The sequence below is a fragment of the Gymnoscopelus braueri genome (assembly GCF_963280865.1).
Source record: "Gymnoscopelus braueri genome assembly, chromosome: 3".
In the NCBI taxonomy this organism is placed as follows: Eukaryota; Metazoa; Chordata; class Actinopteri; order Myctophiformes; family Myctophidae; genus Gymnoscopelus; species Gymnoscopelus braueri.
Window position 1 is genome coordinate 23,580,447 of NC_137612.1, and position 16,300 is coordinate 23,596,746.

Genomic DNA, 16,300 nt, shown 5'->3' on the forward strand with positions numbered 1-16,300 from the left:
CATGGCCCACATTGTCTTACTTACCCTGCAATATTAAGTAGCATTGCATTGTGGTCATGTTTTCCGCTATCATAGCAATGTTCTCCCTTGCCAGTGAGGTCGGTATGTGGCCAAATTGTAGCCTCAAGCAACTTAGATACTAATATCTGCATCTTAAGTTGCTATGCACGGCAGGACGTTGAGTGATTTACAACGAGCGCTTCCAAACTCTTTAACACAAAAAATCCTGACTGCACAGAGTTTATTGACAGAAAGTTGCTCATGAATTGTCAACGGTGGATTTTTTAAAAACAAAGTCTTGACAGAGACGAAGAGGATAACCCAAGCTGCCCGTACAGGTGCAATATTGGTGAGTTTATCGTTGTTTAATACAATTGGACACTTTTCTGTTTCGTGAATGGGCTGTCAATGGAGCTTTGTTGCAACTCAGTTGCTTGCAGCTAGCCACATTGAGCATTCTCTCGTTTGTTGCCCCTCTCTCTGAGATGAATTAAGGCTTCAGTATAAACTAGGATTTAGTTCTCAAATGCTTCACTGCTTTCTTTCAGATCAATTTGACCTTTTGCTACCCCAGAAGTAACCTATTACTGCTGAGATGCGGAGAGAAAGAAAGACGCATTGGGGCATAAACAACACTATGATCCAAGAGGAGACAGGGTTATGGAAGGAAGCAACAACAAATTCAAATATTTTTCAGTAATCGAATAATAAAAACTCCAGGAAGGCTCCTCTCTCCTCGACAACATCAACACACCCATTATCTTAATGCCAATTCACCACAGACAATAACCTGGTCCAATCACACAACGTTGAGCTGTTTAGGCGGAATCGGAATGGTCAGATCCTACTGAGTCGGACATTTGCTTTCACATAATACAGCCCCACTGGTTAATGTCTAGATATCTTCCAGGATAAGAGTAATGTGAACTTGTTGCTTGGACCCCTAATAATAGTGTTTGAAATAGCACAGACTTAATCTAGATCTACAATACAATACACTGTAGATACAATACAGTATGGATGCAATACGGGATACATGATTTGATACAATATGCTATACGTATAGTATATGATACATTATATATGATACAATATAGTGTTATATGATATGTGATATGACGTGATATCGCTGCTGTAGGGTGGAAACCTTGTATGTCCAAACCGTTACTTTTCAGGAAATGGGGAAAGAATAACCTGTGTTCCAATGGATCCATTGTAGTTATTTAGTCACAAGCTACTATTCATTGGTTAAATAATTATGACAATAAGGACAGGCTGTAATTGCTTGAGCCATAACTCCAGTTCCCAGCATGCCTAAACTTGCCACACTTGGTAGGTACTCTTAGACGCCCAATTGGGAAGGCTGTAAATGCTTAAGCCCCGCCCCCTCTGTTTTCCTATTGGCTGGGCTTTAAACAGCTATAACTCCAGTTCCCAGTATGCTAATGCTAAACGCTTCAAAATTGGTAAGTGGTCTTACGGGACAGGCTGTAATTGCTCAAAGCCCCGCCCCCTCTGCTTTCCTACTGGCTGGGGTTTAAACAGCTATAACTCCAGTTTCCAGCATGCTACAGGCTCCAAACTTGGTGGGTGGTCCCACAGACTTTCAATTTCATCAATAATGACCCACGTAGACGCACGTAAACACTTTTAACTTTCAGCGTTGTGATCTACTAGCTCACAACGCTATTTTCACTATTTGTGTGACATTACATAGTAGGTCATACATTTATGAAATCTGGAGATACACGGTTTCTGCCTCACAGCAATGATATGATATAGATACATATGATGTGATATATGATATTGTATGATATGACAAGATATGATGGGATATTATCTCAGCCAAGGGCCCAGCATGTGTTGAGCTCATTATTAAGCAACAGGCCATGGCAGCCATCTAGCCCAGCAGGCCGTCTGCACAGAGACTGTGGGTTGAGTGTTCTGTTGCCATCTGGACCCAGCAGGCCCCTGTGTGGGTAAACATCAAGACTAACAGATAATGTGTTCAGGGTTGGTGTAGTGGTAAGACACCACCTCCTCTGGCGCCTCATGTTCTCATGCTGGCCCGAGAATGAATCTAGATGAGACTTCTCTCTCTCTCCGTCTCTTCTTTACAGCGGTCCCCCCCCCCCCAGCCAGTTTCTACGGTCTTAGAATAAGAACAACAGTCAAATGGCTACTCTAAATCTAACAGATAGACTTAGATCCCACCAATCTCTTTTGCAGAAATAGCAGATCTACAAGCTCACAGCGCAAAGAAACATCTTTGCAACGTGAGCAACTTATCATATTTGCCATAAGTACTGTACCGAATTCAAGTCTGACTTGATAGGCTAGTATTTTTTTTGTCATTTGCCATGTCTTTTCACTTTCAGTTTTTGGCAAATTCATTGCCTTTGACTTCAGCAAATTAATGATTGAGGTTCACTAGGGCCTTCAGGCAGGTGGCTGATTGTCCTGAGAGCGCAAACAATGGTTTATTAACAGGCAGCGCCTCTAAAGTAATTGAGCAGCAAAACCAAGAGATGAGGATATCATCCATAAATCCTCAGCATAAATAAATATTTGCAGCGACGCACTGTGATCACATAAACAATGGCTTCTGTGCCATTTTATGGGAGCACTTAGTTAATGCTGCCAGCTAATGTCTGTCATCAACAGGTGCAAAGTGGGCTTATTATGGCGTGTATAATATTGCAGCGACAGGGAGGATATATTCAGCATTATACTGCTGCGGAGCAGGTGTTGAGCTGTGGAGGTCTTTCAACTGGGGCGGAGAATGAGCGCAGGAGCTTGTCCGTGGAGAAAGCTCTGCTAAGCACTGCCATTTATCACCGACTGTATCTGAAACGTAGCTGTACAGTCTATAGACACGCAGCATATTGTCCCTGTCGGGTGGCAACCTTGTACGTCCGAAATCATTCGTTTTTTTTCATAATAAAAAAATTAAGCATTTTAAAGTAGTGAAAATAGCCGATCTGCAAGCTCACAACGCGTTGTGAGCTTGTAGATCGGCTATTTTCACTACTTTTGGGCGACGCCTGTATGATGAAGTAGGGCATTCATTTATGGAAAAATGTATGGATAAAAAGTCTGCCCGACAGCGACAATATAATTGTTTATAAATACATTACAATTATCATTTACATAATGATAATTACATAATTGTGTGTATAAATAGAGCACTCGATAAATAGTTTTTAAATATCTGACAAAACACTCATTTAATCTCACTGCAGTTGACTCTCCATATTTTAGCATAATATTTAAAAAGAGCAGCATTTTGTTCTTGTACGTTTATTGATCTTTAGACCTTCAGTAAATTCAAAAACTGTGCCTTGCTGCAAACCATCTGTAGAATAATATGTTCCTGGCTGCCAGGCTAATGGCACTCATGACTCTTGGCCCCGTGTGCTGGTTCCTGGCTTGATGAGTAATAGAAAGAATTATTGTGAAAACAGGAAGCACTCAACCAATTCTGCAAATGTATCAAGCTTGTCCCCCTCCCAAAACTGGGCAAATAATACTTTAAGAAAACAAAATGTAGCTTTTTCAAAACATATGGTCTTGAAATAAATGATTTTTATTATCAAGCACTATTGGTTTCGTATTTTTAACTGTCCAGCGGTTCTTTATTTAAGCAATGCTTCCTAACTTCAGTTTTATGAGTGAAGCTAGAGTGCCTAAGAAAGAAGCTAAAAGTTGCCTTTTTTATGATTCCCTCCAATGCAAATGGATATCTTATTGAAATGTTTTGATCCTTTAACCCATTGAGACACATCTGTGTCAGTTTTTGATTTGAGCTAAAAAAGCATTATTTTACACTTTGGCTATAAAAAAATAGCAGATATACAAGCTCATAGCGCGGCTACGAGTGCCGCGCTACGAGGTTGTAGATCTGCTATTTTTGAAAAATCGTGAAAATGTATGTAAATCTTTGAATATATATTGTTTAAAGCAAACATTTTTAACTCAAATATTTGCTTCTGGGGGGTCCCTGGAACAAAATATTTTGAGTTGGGGGTCGGCGGACAAATAAATATAATTTTGGGGGCCCTTGACATGAAAACGTTTGAGCACCACTGATATAGAAACATATATTTTTTTCAGAAAACTGTTGGGATTTAGAAGACATTTGTAGAATCGGCCTCAGGTCTTAATGGGTTAAATATGGGGCTAAATGCTGTGCACCTAAATACATGTGCTGAACTACTGTCTAAACTTTATCAACTTTTATATAGATTATACATATACGAAAGCACATAAACGCAGGTCTCCCTCGTGTGAAGGGACACGAAAGCCACACACCACTAGCCTAAGAGGGAACCCCCCTTGGCTGGGGGAGATATTAGACTTTTGATTTCAGGGAATCATGTGACAATGAGCATCAAATAAACATCTTTTTGATATTCTATACTCTTTCTATACTCTGTTTGCCTGTAATTGGCTGCAGAAAGGTTCTTACAAAAAACGCCACATATCATGAAAGCTATATGCAATCAATGGAATTGCATGCAGGTTGACGGGCCTCTAATAGAGCATACCTCCAAAATTTCACTTCTGTCCATAGGGGAGCCACAAATGCAAGAAGTTGAACCGTTATATCGTAGAAAAGCTATCTCCCCCCACAGCTTCGGGTCCTGTTCGGCTGTAACCCACGATTTACTCACCCCTAGGTAGGCCACCCAGCCTGGTGGAGATACAGTATGTGCTCTGCAGAGCAGAATCATCCTACTATAATTCTACAAAGCTCTGTAGTGGTGAGGCCAAAATTAGTTCTGCCCGGTTCTCCTCAGTGGCTGGAGCAATTGATCTGAAATTGCACACACGCGAAGCCCATTTTTCGATTTCACCAAATCTCAGCTGTTTATAAGCGTTTTTGTGTAAAATAATGTCTCCATAGTAGGGCATTCACAACTAATTATTTTTACTAGTCGACTCATTTGACCAAGTAGTAGTCGACTAGTCGAAATTTACATTAAAAAAAAAAATCTCTTTTTTTTTTTTTTTTAGGGGGGGGCATTGTTTTAATGCCATCCTACTACTATATTACTATTATTATTATCCTCCTGCCCTTATTTTTATGGCGTTTTAAGGGAAGCGCTTCTGGCACAGCAGCAAAGCACCACAGCAGAGTCTCCAAGGATCCCCATTGCCCAATAATAGGCTTTTATTGGGCATACTTTTGACCCCCTTTTGATACAAAATTAAGTCAGGAGGATAATAATAATAGTAAGATGGGCCATTACTATTAGTCAGGGGATATTAGCAGAAAGATTTCCAATCTTGGAATAAATTCCTTACCAAAAAAAATCTTCACCAATGTGTTTGTAAAGGTGTCTAGTAACACATCTCACAAAGACTGAAATTCAGTTTCCCTAGGAGAATTTTTGACAGCTGCTGAAAGTTGGGGTACCCACCATTTCCCTGCATTTCCATGCAGGGCAAAACAAATCAAATTTTAATTCTGTTTTAAGTAGCATGTGAGGGGTTAAACTAGGGTGTTTTTATGATTCTGAATCCATTGCAAGCATTTGTTTTGCACCAAAACCACTCCTTGGGCTAAAAACAGCCCAATCTCAATGGGCTTTTTACACAAAAAGTATACCTGGACAAGGATGGCTATGGCCGTTTTTAGCCCAAGGAGTGGTTTTGGTGCAAAACAAATGCTTGCAATGGATTCAGAATCATAAAAACACCCTAGTTTGACCCCTCACATGCTACTTAAAACAGATTTTTTTTTTTTTCTTTTTTGCCCTGCATGGAAATGGAGGGAAATGGTGGGTACCCCAACTTTCAGCAGCTGTCAAAAATTCTCCTAGGGAAACTGAATTTCAGTCTTTGTGAGATGTGTTACTAGACACCTTTACAAACACATTGGTGAAGATTTTTTTTGGTAAGGAATTTATTCCAAGATTGGAAATCTTTCTGCTAATATCCCCTGACTATATGGCATTAAAACAAATTACAAAAAAAAAAGCTTTTTTTTTTTTTTTTTTTTTTTTTTTTAACTATTCGACTAGTACCAACAAAGTCGACTAGTGGTTATACTAGTCGACTATTCGACTAGTTGGTGAAAGCCCTACTCCATAGTTACGGCTGTGGGATGGCCCCACAAGCTATGGGACGAACTGCCTCCCGGGTTGCCAGATCATGTGCGCATGTCCCCCCACGGGTATGGACTAGTTTAGTCTAAATCTACTAACTAAAATACTAAACATTTAGAAGTTGTGAGTAAGCTGAAAAGTGCCACCATGCCACACTTTTAGTAAACAGGAAATAATAAGTGTTTTATCTCTGGCACAGCACAGATTGCTGAAGTATGTAATTGCACCAGTGGACAGGGTAATTAGTTGAACAGGTAAACGGGGAAAGTGCATGCACCTGCTGTTTGTGTTAAAATGTGTTTTTAATTTTTTTTTAATTCTGGAATGCATCATAAAAATCTAACATCAAAGTTCAAAATGCAACAGTTTAAGCACATGAACTATCGAATATTTTGCAGCACCTAATAAAACAAGGTGCAGTGTTTTGCTTTTTTGGATCAGATCCCATGTATGGAACACGTCAGCTGATGGATAGACATTTTTAATTCCTGCTTTGTGGGCTGACAGTGACATCATTTATGCATCATGCTTTACTTTCTCTTAAAAGTTTAATGAATGAATGAAAATGAATGAAAATAAATTTTGAACTTGTTAAAATTAGATGACGAGAGGCCAACGACTTCTTGCTCTCATTATCATCGTAAAATCTGTGTGTGTACTGTATAGTGTTTCAAATTATCGTGTGTGTGTGTGTGTGTGTGTGTGTGTGTGTGTGTGTGTGTGTGTGTGTGTGTGTGTGTGTGTGTGTGTGTGTGTGTGTGTGTGTGTGTGTGTGTGTGTGTGTGTGTGTGTGTGTGTGTGTGTGTGTCAAATAAGTTATATAGTGTCCTATGTAACTGAAAATGGGGCATTAATAACCCTGTACGTTGTACAACCTATGCAAATGTGCATAGGCATTGCCAATTCATTTCTCTGGGATGAATGCAATTGATGTAGGTTTTTTTTGTCATTGTGCCCGCATCCAGCTGCAGAGGAAGCGACACATAGGCAATGACATCGTGGCCATGGTGTTTCAGGAGGAGAACACGCCCTTCGTGCCGGACATGATCGCCTCCAACTTCCTCCATGCCTACGTGGTGGTGCAGGTGGAGAACGCGTGTTCGGACAATGTCACCTATAAGGTAATAATAATAATCAGTTTACCTTTTAAACAAGCTCACTGCGCGTCATGCCGCGCTGCGAGCTTGCACATCTATTTTTGAACATTTTGCTATTCTATATTAAAATTGGCTTACGGGAGGGTCGGCCGGCGGGCGGGCGGACCTCTGACGTCACGCTCATGTCACCATGACTCAGCCATAACTATATATATAAGGCGTTCCCGATGCAGCTATACTCCCAAATATGGAGTGTGTTGTCTAACCTCGATGTGTCGTCGTTGGGGAGATAATATCATTAGTTCTGTCAGGAACACCCACGTCAAAGTAGATTTAACCGTTTATTGCGACAAATGGAATACAGTTAAGCTCGGCGTTAAAGGCTCCGCTCTTGGAGATATTCCCTGAATTTTGTCCAAGCAGCATGCTAAGCAAAATCGGGGAATGTTAAGCAAAACCCCTCATACGGATACAATATCAAACAATAAGCAATACATTGACATATTAGTGTGAATTAGCAGATATAATAGTATTTGAGCCTATGCCAGACTCTGATCAAAAGGTGGAGGCTGTTGCCAGATTCTGTGAGAGAAACAAGCAACCGGGTCTAGGAAAACCAGCCCAAATGAAGCGACTATGGGCCACATGAGCACTTCAACATCAGCTATTTGAAAATAACACGTCGCGATGCGACGCGTTGTGAGCTTGTAGATCTATTTTCAAATAAAATCTTGCAGGGAAATTATAATAAGCAGATCTGGCAACCCTGGGGCTGGGGTGAGAGTGAGACCTAGTGAAGGCGTATTTAAAGGGACCTCCTCGTTAAGGCGTGAGCTCTGATTGGAGTATGAATGTGTGACGTAATGACCAGCAGAGCTGTCTAGGCTGATGTTCACATCAGCCGACTGACAGCCGATTACAGCGGAGGCGTGCAAGACTTCCGCGTCCTGCCTGAACTAACGCTATGCTTCATTTATTAGCGCTTGTATTTTAAGAGTGCTGGTAGCAGATTGTCCAAGTAGCACTGATCAGGGCGGTATCCTGGCGTGGTGGGTATTGACAAGATGTTGGATTAACGTCTTGGGCGGGTGCTAATCGGTAGTAATCGGCGGACAGTATTGAGTTTGTCGAGGGAATAGGGGCTTATGTCAAGTTGTCCGATTTGGGATTTGGGTCTTCCCTCACGGTTTTCTATCCTCTCTTAGTTCTCTAGCGCTGAAATATCACTGGAACTCAATCTTCTGTCTTCAACTCAACCTTCATCATGGCAAATTAGTGTTCACCATATTAGGACGACCCTAGAGCATGATCGTTTCATTTGTCATCCATATATTATTAAGGAAATGTCCGTGTAGGGATATCTCCGTAACAATCGTCATGGCATAAAACACATCAGTCAGCTCCATGTATATGGCCACAAAAGTCACCTCTAGTTTTTGAAATTGGCTTAAGTGGTCACTTTTTTGCCATCCTTTTTATCAAATGACGTCTCTGTTTAACCCATTCAATCCGGGGACGCATCTCTGTCATTTTTAGTTTTTTTTGCTATTCAAAAATAGCAGATCTACAAGCTCATAGCACGGCACGCTATGAGCTTGTAGATCTGCTTTTTTTTTTTTATCGTGAAAATGTGTGCAAATGTTTTACTATATATTTTTTGAAGCGAACATTTGTCAAATATTTTGTTCCAGGAACATCCAGAAGCAAAGATTTGAGTTACAAATGTTCGCTTTAAAATATATATATATATTCAAAGATTTTCACGATTTTTCAAAAATAGCAGGTCTACAAGCTCATAGCGCGGCACTCGGTGCCGCGCTATGAGCTTGTAGATCTGCTATTTTTGAATAGCCAAAGAAATCAAAAAATGACAGCGATGCGTCCCCGGATTGAATGGGTTAAGAGCATCATCCGGATGGATTTATAGGTCTAGTAGCCAGGAAGGACATTCAAGGAGCCTTTATAATCTACCGTCATTTGACCTCCTCTTCCTTTGCCCTTCAGGTGTCAGTGACAGCGAGGGATGATGTGCCTTTCTTCGGGCCCGCTCTGCCAGACCCCGCCATCTTCAAAAAGGTCAGAGATTGTTTACAGTTACAAAATGTACGAAGCAGATCGATGCCATGACAAAATGTGGTAAAAAAAAAACGTTATTCACTTTGCCTTATTTCTTCTTTCTTTCCGTGTTCTCATCGTCCACAGGGCCCTGAATTCCGCGAGTTCCTCTTCACCAAGCTGATCAATGCGGAGTACGCTTGCTATAAGGCTGAGAAGTTTGCCAAGCTGGAGGTGAGGAGAACGCATCACGCCATCATGTGGCGTCACATTCAGACTACCATGCATAGGAATGTGTTGCCTGCATGTGTGGTGCTTGCATACAGCAATGTATCTCTGACTTTTTCATGTCAAGGACCCCCAAAGTGTTGGGCCGCGGACCCCATCTGAATCTTGTTTTTTTGTTTTTAAACAGGGACAACTGTTTAACCCATTTAAGACCGGGAACGCATCTGTGTCATTTTAGATTTCTTTGGCTAATCAAAAATAGCAGATCTACAAGCTCATACTGTAGCACGGCACAGAGTGCTGCACTACGAGCTTGTAGATCTGCTATTTTTTTTTAAATCAGGAAATTTTTGAATATATATTTTTTAAAGCGAACATTTGTAACTCAAATCTTTGCTTCTGGGGGTCCCTGGAACAAATTTAAAGATTTGCACAAATGTTCACGATTATTCAAAAAATAGCAGATCTACAAGCTCATGAGCCACACTATTTTTGAATAGCCAAAAGGAATCTAAAATGACAGAGATGCGTCCCCGTATTGAATGGGTTAACAGACAACAGTTGTGTTGAAAGATTTAAAAATTATTACCGATTTTTCAGAATATTCCAAAAATCTACGAGCTCACAACGCTTTGTCGCAATGTGGCGCGTTGTGAGTGGTGACCCGTGTCACTACTCTAGCAACTACTATGTTCAGCAGGGAGTAGAACTGGCCGTTATATTGTGTTCCTCTGCACACGCTACACCCTCCCAGTGATGAGAAGAGGCTGGTGACTCCATGTGTATTGGAGGAGACACACACACACACACACACACACACACACACACACACACACTCTTATATATATAGTTCCAACAAATTCTTAGCTGAGTCCAGAAGGTATGAGTAAGACCTACTGTGTGTGTGTGTTGTGGTTGGTCAGGAGCGTACGCGGTCGGCCCTGCTGGAGACGCTGTACGAGGAGCTGCACATCCACAGCCAGTCCATGATGGGCCTGGGAGGAGACGAGGACAAGCTGGAGAACGGAGGAGGAGGGGGAGGGGGATTCTTCGAGTCCTTTAAGGTAACGCGCAGCCCCCATCCCTCACTTGATGTGGGACGCGCTAACTGGCCCTAATTGGCGTCTATGTAACTATATTCTGCAAGCCCGCATGTTTGAGAGAGAGAGAGAGAGAGAGAGAGAATGCTGACTGAGAAAATATTCTTTGATGTTTTTGTTTTGTTTTCCTTCTTGGTTGGGATTCTGGGTAATCACACATGAGAAACAAGTTCAAGTCTGCAGTTTAGTGGAAAAAGGGGACATTTTGCTGCCGGTAGCACAAAAGACGACAACAACAACAACAACATGGTCCCAGTAGACAAGACACAATGTATTGAAGACAAAAATGTCAGAGTGAAGAGTCTGTCTTTTCTAGTGGAGCAGCACTCGGAATAAACGAGAGTTAAGATTCAGCCTGCAGGTTAAACAATGAACATTTATGGGACAATAGAGGGTGTCACCCCTGTGCTCAAGTGACAGCCACTGTACTGTACATATGCGGGGCTGTGACCAAGTCTTACCGATGGAGGTGTGTGTGTGTGTGTGTGTGTGTGTGTGTGTGTGTGTGTGTGTGTGTGTGTGTGTGTGTGTGTGTGTGTGTGTGTGTGTGTGTGTGTGTGTGTGTGTGTGTGTGTGTGTGTGTGTGTGTGTGTGTGTGTGTGTGTGTGTGTGTATACTTGCGAGCACCAAGTATAGTAGAATTTGAAGAAATACATTGTGAGGACCGTTTTCCTGGTCCTCGCAAGACAAATGGTTGTTTTATAGTTTAAAAGAAAAGTTTTTTTAGAGATACGTTTACAATTAGAAAAACATTCAGGTTAGGATTAGACATTTAGAGGTCAGGTTTAGGGATTGGAATTAGCGTTAAACACGATTTATACTTAGTTGCGCGCCAGTGTCATGCACCGAAAAAACAGCTGATCTACAAGCCCACAACGTGTCGCAGGGCGACGCGTTGTGGGCTTGTAGATCTGCTGTTTTTTGGCTTTTGGCAAAATATATATATTTTAATTGCCATTCATAAAATGGCTGTCCTAAAGTGTTGATGTCCTCACAAGTATGGTAATACGTGTGTGTGTGTGTGTGTGTGTGTGTGTGTGTGTGTGTGTGTGTGTGTGTGTGTGTGTGTGTGTGTGTGTGTGTGTGTGTGTGTGTGTGTGTGTGTGTGTGTGTGTGTGTGTGTGTGTGTGCGCGCGTGTGCGTGTGCGTGTGTAACATGACTGCACGGCATCAGACACTAGGGGAATATCCCACCATTATAGCCTGTGTTATTATACTCATACGGTATAGTTGCGTGCCGGGGGTTGCAACGTGACACGTTGTAGAGCTTGTTGGATGTGCTATATTTTCAGTGACTTTCAACGCAACTATATAAGTATGAATCCAGGCTGCCTTTGCGCTGACTGACTGCGAGTGCTTCTTCAGTAGCCATTATGACGGTGGAGTGTGTGGCCCCACCACAGAGTTAAGGCGGCTGGAGCTGTGATGATTATCATGCACGCCTGATGAACAGTTTAACGACCCTTCATTAGCAAGGCTGACGATGATGCTTGCATGGCTCCCTATGGACAATACATAGATATTATTTTTCTCTTCTCTCTCTCTCTCTTTCTTTTTATCTACATGTCTCACTTCCCTCTACTGATCTCTCTCTCTCTCTCTCTCTCTCTCTCTCTCTGTTACATACACCTATTCAGTATATCTCCCATCCAGTGTTGCCAGATTCTGGGAGAGAAACAAGCAACCAGGTCTAGGAAAACAAGCCCAAAAGATGAGCACTTTAAACATATACATCAACTATTTTCAAGTAGCTGATCTGCAAGCTCACAACGTGTCGCGATGCGATGTGTTGTAAGCTTGTAGATCTGCTATTTGAAAATACAATCTTGGGGGAAAATTAGAATAAGCATACCTGGCAACACTGCTCCCATCATACAATATATTACTGTATGAATATACTCTCAGTCTCTGCCACCCCCCCCCCCTCGCTCTCTCTCCCTCTCTTGTTCTCGTCTCTTTTCGACTCCACCTCCCACGTGACAGTACCGCTGTATGCATTTATACCCTGGCCTTTGTTCTAATCATAAATGAAGGCGGCAGAAGAAGCACACACACACAGCGCACGCATTCCTCAGAGCTTCTGTGTGAAGCTCTCTGAAGCACCGCGGCCGTTACCTCGCTCACTGCGCTCCTCCTCTCATGCTGCCTGCTGCTCATTCACTCTTTATCCGATTGCTCTGCACTGCCCCTCAGTGTTCAAGATATGTTCCTGCATGCTTTGCACACACACACACACACACACACACACACACACACACACACACACACACACACACAGATGCACTGTCAGGTGAAAAGAGGCTGGAGAATAGTACTCAATGTGTAGCACACTTGCACGCGCACACACACACACACACACACACACACACACATACACGCCCGTTTCTACAAACACGCACACACGCACGCACGCAAGCACACAAGCATGCATAAACATGCACAATCATGCAATCATGCACTTTCTCAAAAAACACACATACAGTATTTGTGGTCAACAACATTCATAAAAAGAGGCTTGACAGGGGTTTAGTCTGTGCTAGCATGTGAGCTAAACACAATACATTGATTATTTAAGAGAACTGACAAACAAATATTTCCAAGTATGTTTAAAAATAATTAAAAAATAATAAAATAATTCCTTCACTACAGTATGTTGCCTAAATCCATCGAAAAAATATATTTTCTTTGTTACATTTTTTGTTTTGTTACTATTTGAACAAAATAGTATTGGTAAAACATGTATGTAAATGTTTTACTGATACAGTATATCGGTATATTAAATAATTTCTTAACCCATTCAGACCGGGAACGCATCTGTGAGTAATTTTTAGATTTCTTTGGCTATTCAAAAATAGCAGTGCGCTATGAGCTTGTAGATTTGCACTCGGTGCCGTGCTATGAGCTTGTATATCTGCTATTTTTGATTAGCCAAAGAGATCGTAAAACGACACAGGTTCCCGGTCTCAATGGATTAATGGAGAAAAAGATTCATCCATCTACAGTAGATGTGTGGTACTGTCAGTATGGACGCCATTCCCACTGACAGGTGTCTCCTCGTCTCTCTGTGTGCATAGCGTGTGATCCGCAGCAGAAGCCAGTCAATGGACGCCATGGGCCTCAGTAACAAGAAGTCACACACAGTCTCTACTAGCCACAGTGGCAGCTTTACCAACCCAGAGAGCCCCAAAACCCCAGGGATAGTAAGTACCGTATAGCCCCTCTCCCGGTTCAACTGAGGCTAGGGCTGGGCCATTTTTAATACAAATATATATCAAAAACCCACATTTGGAACCTCTAACCGACTAAATTTTCGCTCATGTAGGTTAATCGAATAGTAGAGCAGCAGGTTTTTTTCTCCCCTTTTATATTGCCACAACAAAATTCTAATACATTTTTTTCAGACTAACCACTTTAAGGCCTGTATTATACTTCGTTGTGCGAAAATAGCCGATCTACAAGCTCACAACATTGTGAGCTTGTAGATCTGCTATTTTCACTTAAAAAACTAAAAAAAAGATCGTTCATTAATCGGAATCGAGGCAAAAGTTTGAAATGATCGTGATATTGATTTGAAGTCATATCGCCCAGCCCTAACTGAGGCCCGCACTCACACACAGGAACACCCACACAAACATAAACACACTTAGGTGCACACCATCTCACCCCAACGACTAGAAAACGCCAAAGGCCGTGCATAGGAGCCGCGAATCCCCTCCGTTGACTTCGTTAAGTTTTGGACCGTGACGGAGGCGCACAGTCTCAAGCGAACTGGAGCCACGTAAGGGCACCACCGAGTGCGCTAAAGCGAGCGAGTTGCCGTGCGGAACGTTGCGACGTTCGCTTGAGCCTACTCAGCGCCGTCCGAGTTATGTACCGATAGGCACAGAATCGTAAATCATGTTTTGGGGACACCGTGGGATTCGCGGCTGCTATGCACGGCTTTTGGCGTTTTCTAGTCGTCTATTTACGGAATTGTCAGTCCGTGTTATTTCACCGTGTTCTGTGAGATCAGGCTGGTGCACACATATGTGAATGCATGCACATGTAGACAAACACGAGAGTCACACAGTACGGTCATGTATATGTATGCCGATGCTCCCTTTCGCTTGTGTGGTGAACACTTTCACACTTTCAATACTCAGCATTTTAGTCCTGCTTGCACCACAATAATGTTCACCTCCCACACCCATTAATCCACTTACCTTCATCCTCCTTGCTTCATACTAATGCATTCATTGATTTTATTGCATTTATTAATTATTTTTTCCTTTCTCTAACAAATTACCTGTGTAATCCCTGCAGTGGTTGCTGAATTCCTCAGTGTAATAAACAAACAAACAAAACAAAAATAAACTAGGGTGAAAAGAAAAGGTGCATCTCTTTGTGGAATTAAGCCAAGTATGGTCCTTAGTGCGATCCAGTGTAGTTTGTGGCTCCTGGAGTTGAGGTGAGAGGTTAGCGTAGACTGCTGTCTGACTACCCAGAGTCCCTTACAGTTGCTTTGGCATGATGACCACTTCCTCTAGTGTCTGAAGACTTCTCTGTGCACCCCTGTGTTGTCCCTGCATGTTTGGCTGTAAAGTAAGCATGGCCTTTAATGAAAGAGGGTACGCAATATGTTTCGCTATATTTTCTTTAGAGCTGGGGTAAAGTGTCTTTTTGATTAAATCAAAAATCATAAAAAATCAAAAAAAAATGCAAACATTCTGGAAATTTGCAACTATAGGAACAGGACAGGACAGGATGTTTTAGAAAAGACTATGTCCTTGAATCATGACCAGTCCTCTGACCATTCTTATTATCCCTTGTAGTCTGTCTTCCTCTTGCATCACTAAACAGAATTGTTTCCCCCTCAGGGCAGATACTTTCTACATGCTATAATGCTATCTGATATCTAGAGTTGCAAAACCAACTTAACAGCCCATTCATCCAAACAGAAAATTCCTATCTGATTGTGTTAAACCATGTTAAACTCACCAAGATTGCAGCTGTACGTAAAGCTTGTATTTCACTTTCAAAAAAACTTTTGGTCATTTTATCGTCTACCCAGGCTTTTGTGAGCCCCCCAGACCGTTTTTAAGTTGCTTGATTCAGTATTTAGATATTTGATATTCATTTTATCAGACACGCCCCCTTCCTATACAAACCCATTATAACTTCAAACTCAATTTTTAACATGTTAGATTCATCAAAAACACCTGTCCTTGGTTCTGGTGACTCACCCTGCCCTCCTAATACGCGAGGGGGCCGTGTTTTTTCGATTACTTTTTTCATTTATTTTATAGATTTTTTTTATTGTATTTATTTATTTTTTATTTCCCCCAACAATATTAAAAATAAATGAATTTTTTTTTCAAAAAAACAAGTTTTTTTTTAAAGTGAAATATCCCTTTAACCTCTTTGTATCTGTCAAGTCTTGGAAATCCACCGTTGTCATGTAATGAGCTACTTTCTGCCAATAAATTCAGTGCAAGTGTTCGAGTTAGGAAGTGCTCGTTGGAAATCACTCAACGGTCCTGCGTACCTTCTAAATTGCACGTAACGCAGGAGGCAGCAGGACATTGTGTAATTGAATACGAGTGCTTCCAAACTCTGTCACCCCTGCACAGAATGTATTGACAGAAAGTAGCTCATGACATGTCTACGTTTTTTTTATGAAACACAAACTTGACAGATACAAAGAGGTTAATCCAAGCTTTCCGTACAGCTG

At 41.6% G+C, this 16,300-nt stretch overlaps 1 protein-coding gene across 4 annotated transcripts in view; it reads left to right on the top strand.

Moving 5' to 3' along the window:
* The window catches only part of rap1gapb (RAP1 GTPase activating protein b), a 115,725-nt gene that overhangs the window by 89,138 nt on the left and 10,287 nt on the right, over positions 1-16,300 (top strand). For 3 of the 4 annotated variants that reach the window (XM_080422048.1, XM_080422046.1, XM_080422047.1), the window contains 5 exons: positions 7,076-7,231; positions 9,212-9,283; positions 9,410-9,496; positions 10,414-10,554; positions 13,665-13,790. In XM_080422048.1, the coding sequence (XP_080278174.1) occupies positions 7,076-7,231; positions 9,212-9,283; positions 9,410-9,496; positions 10,414-10,554; positions 13,665-13,790 (582 nt within the window). The remainder of the gene's footprint in view (positions 1-7,075; positions 7,232-9,211; positions 9,284-9,409; positions 9,497-10,413; positions 10,555-13,664; positions 13,791-16,300) is intronic. The other variant, XM_080422049.1, reaches the window with a different exon arrangement.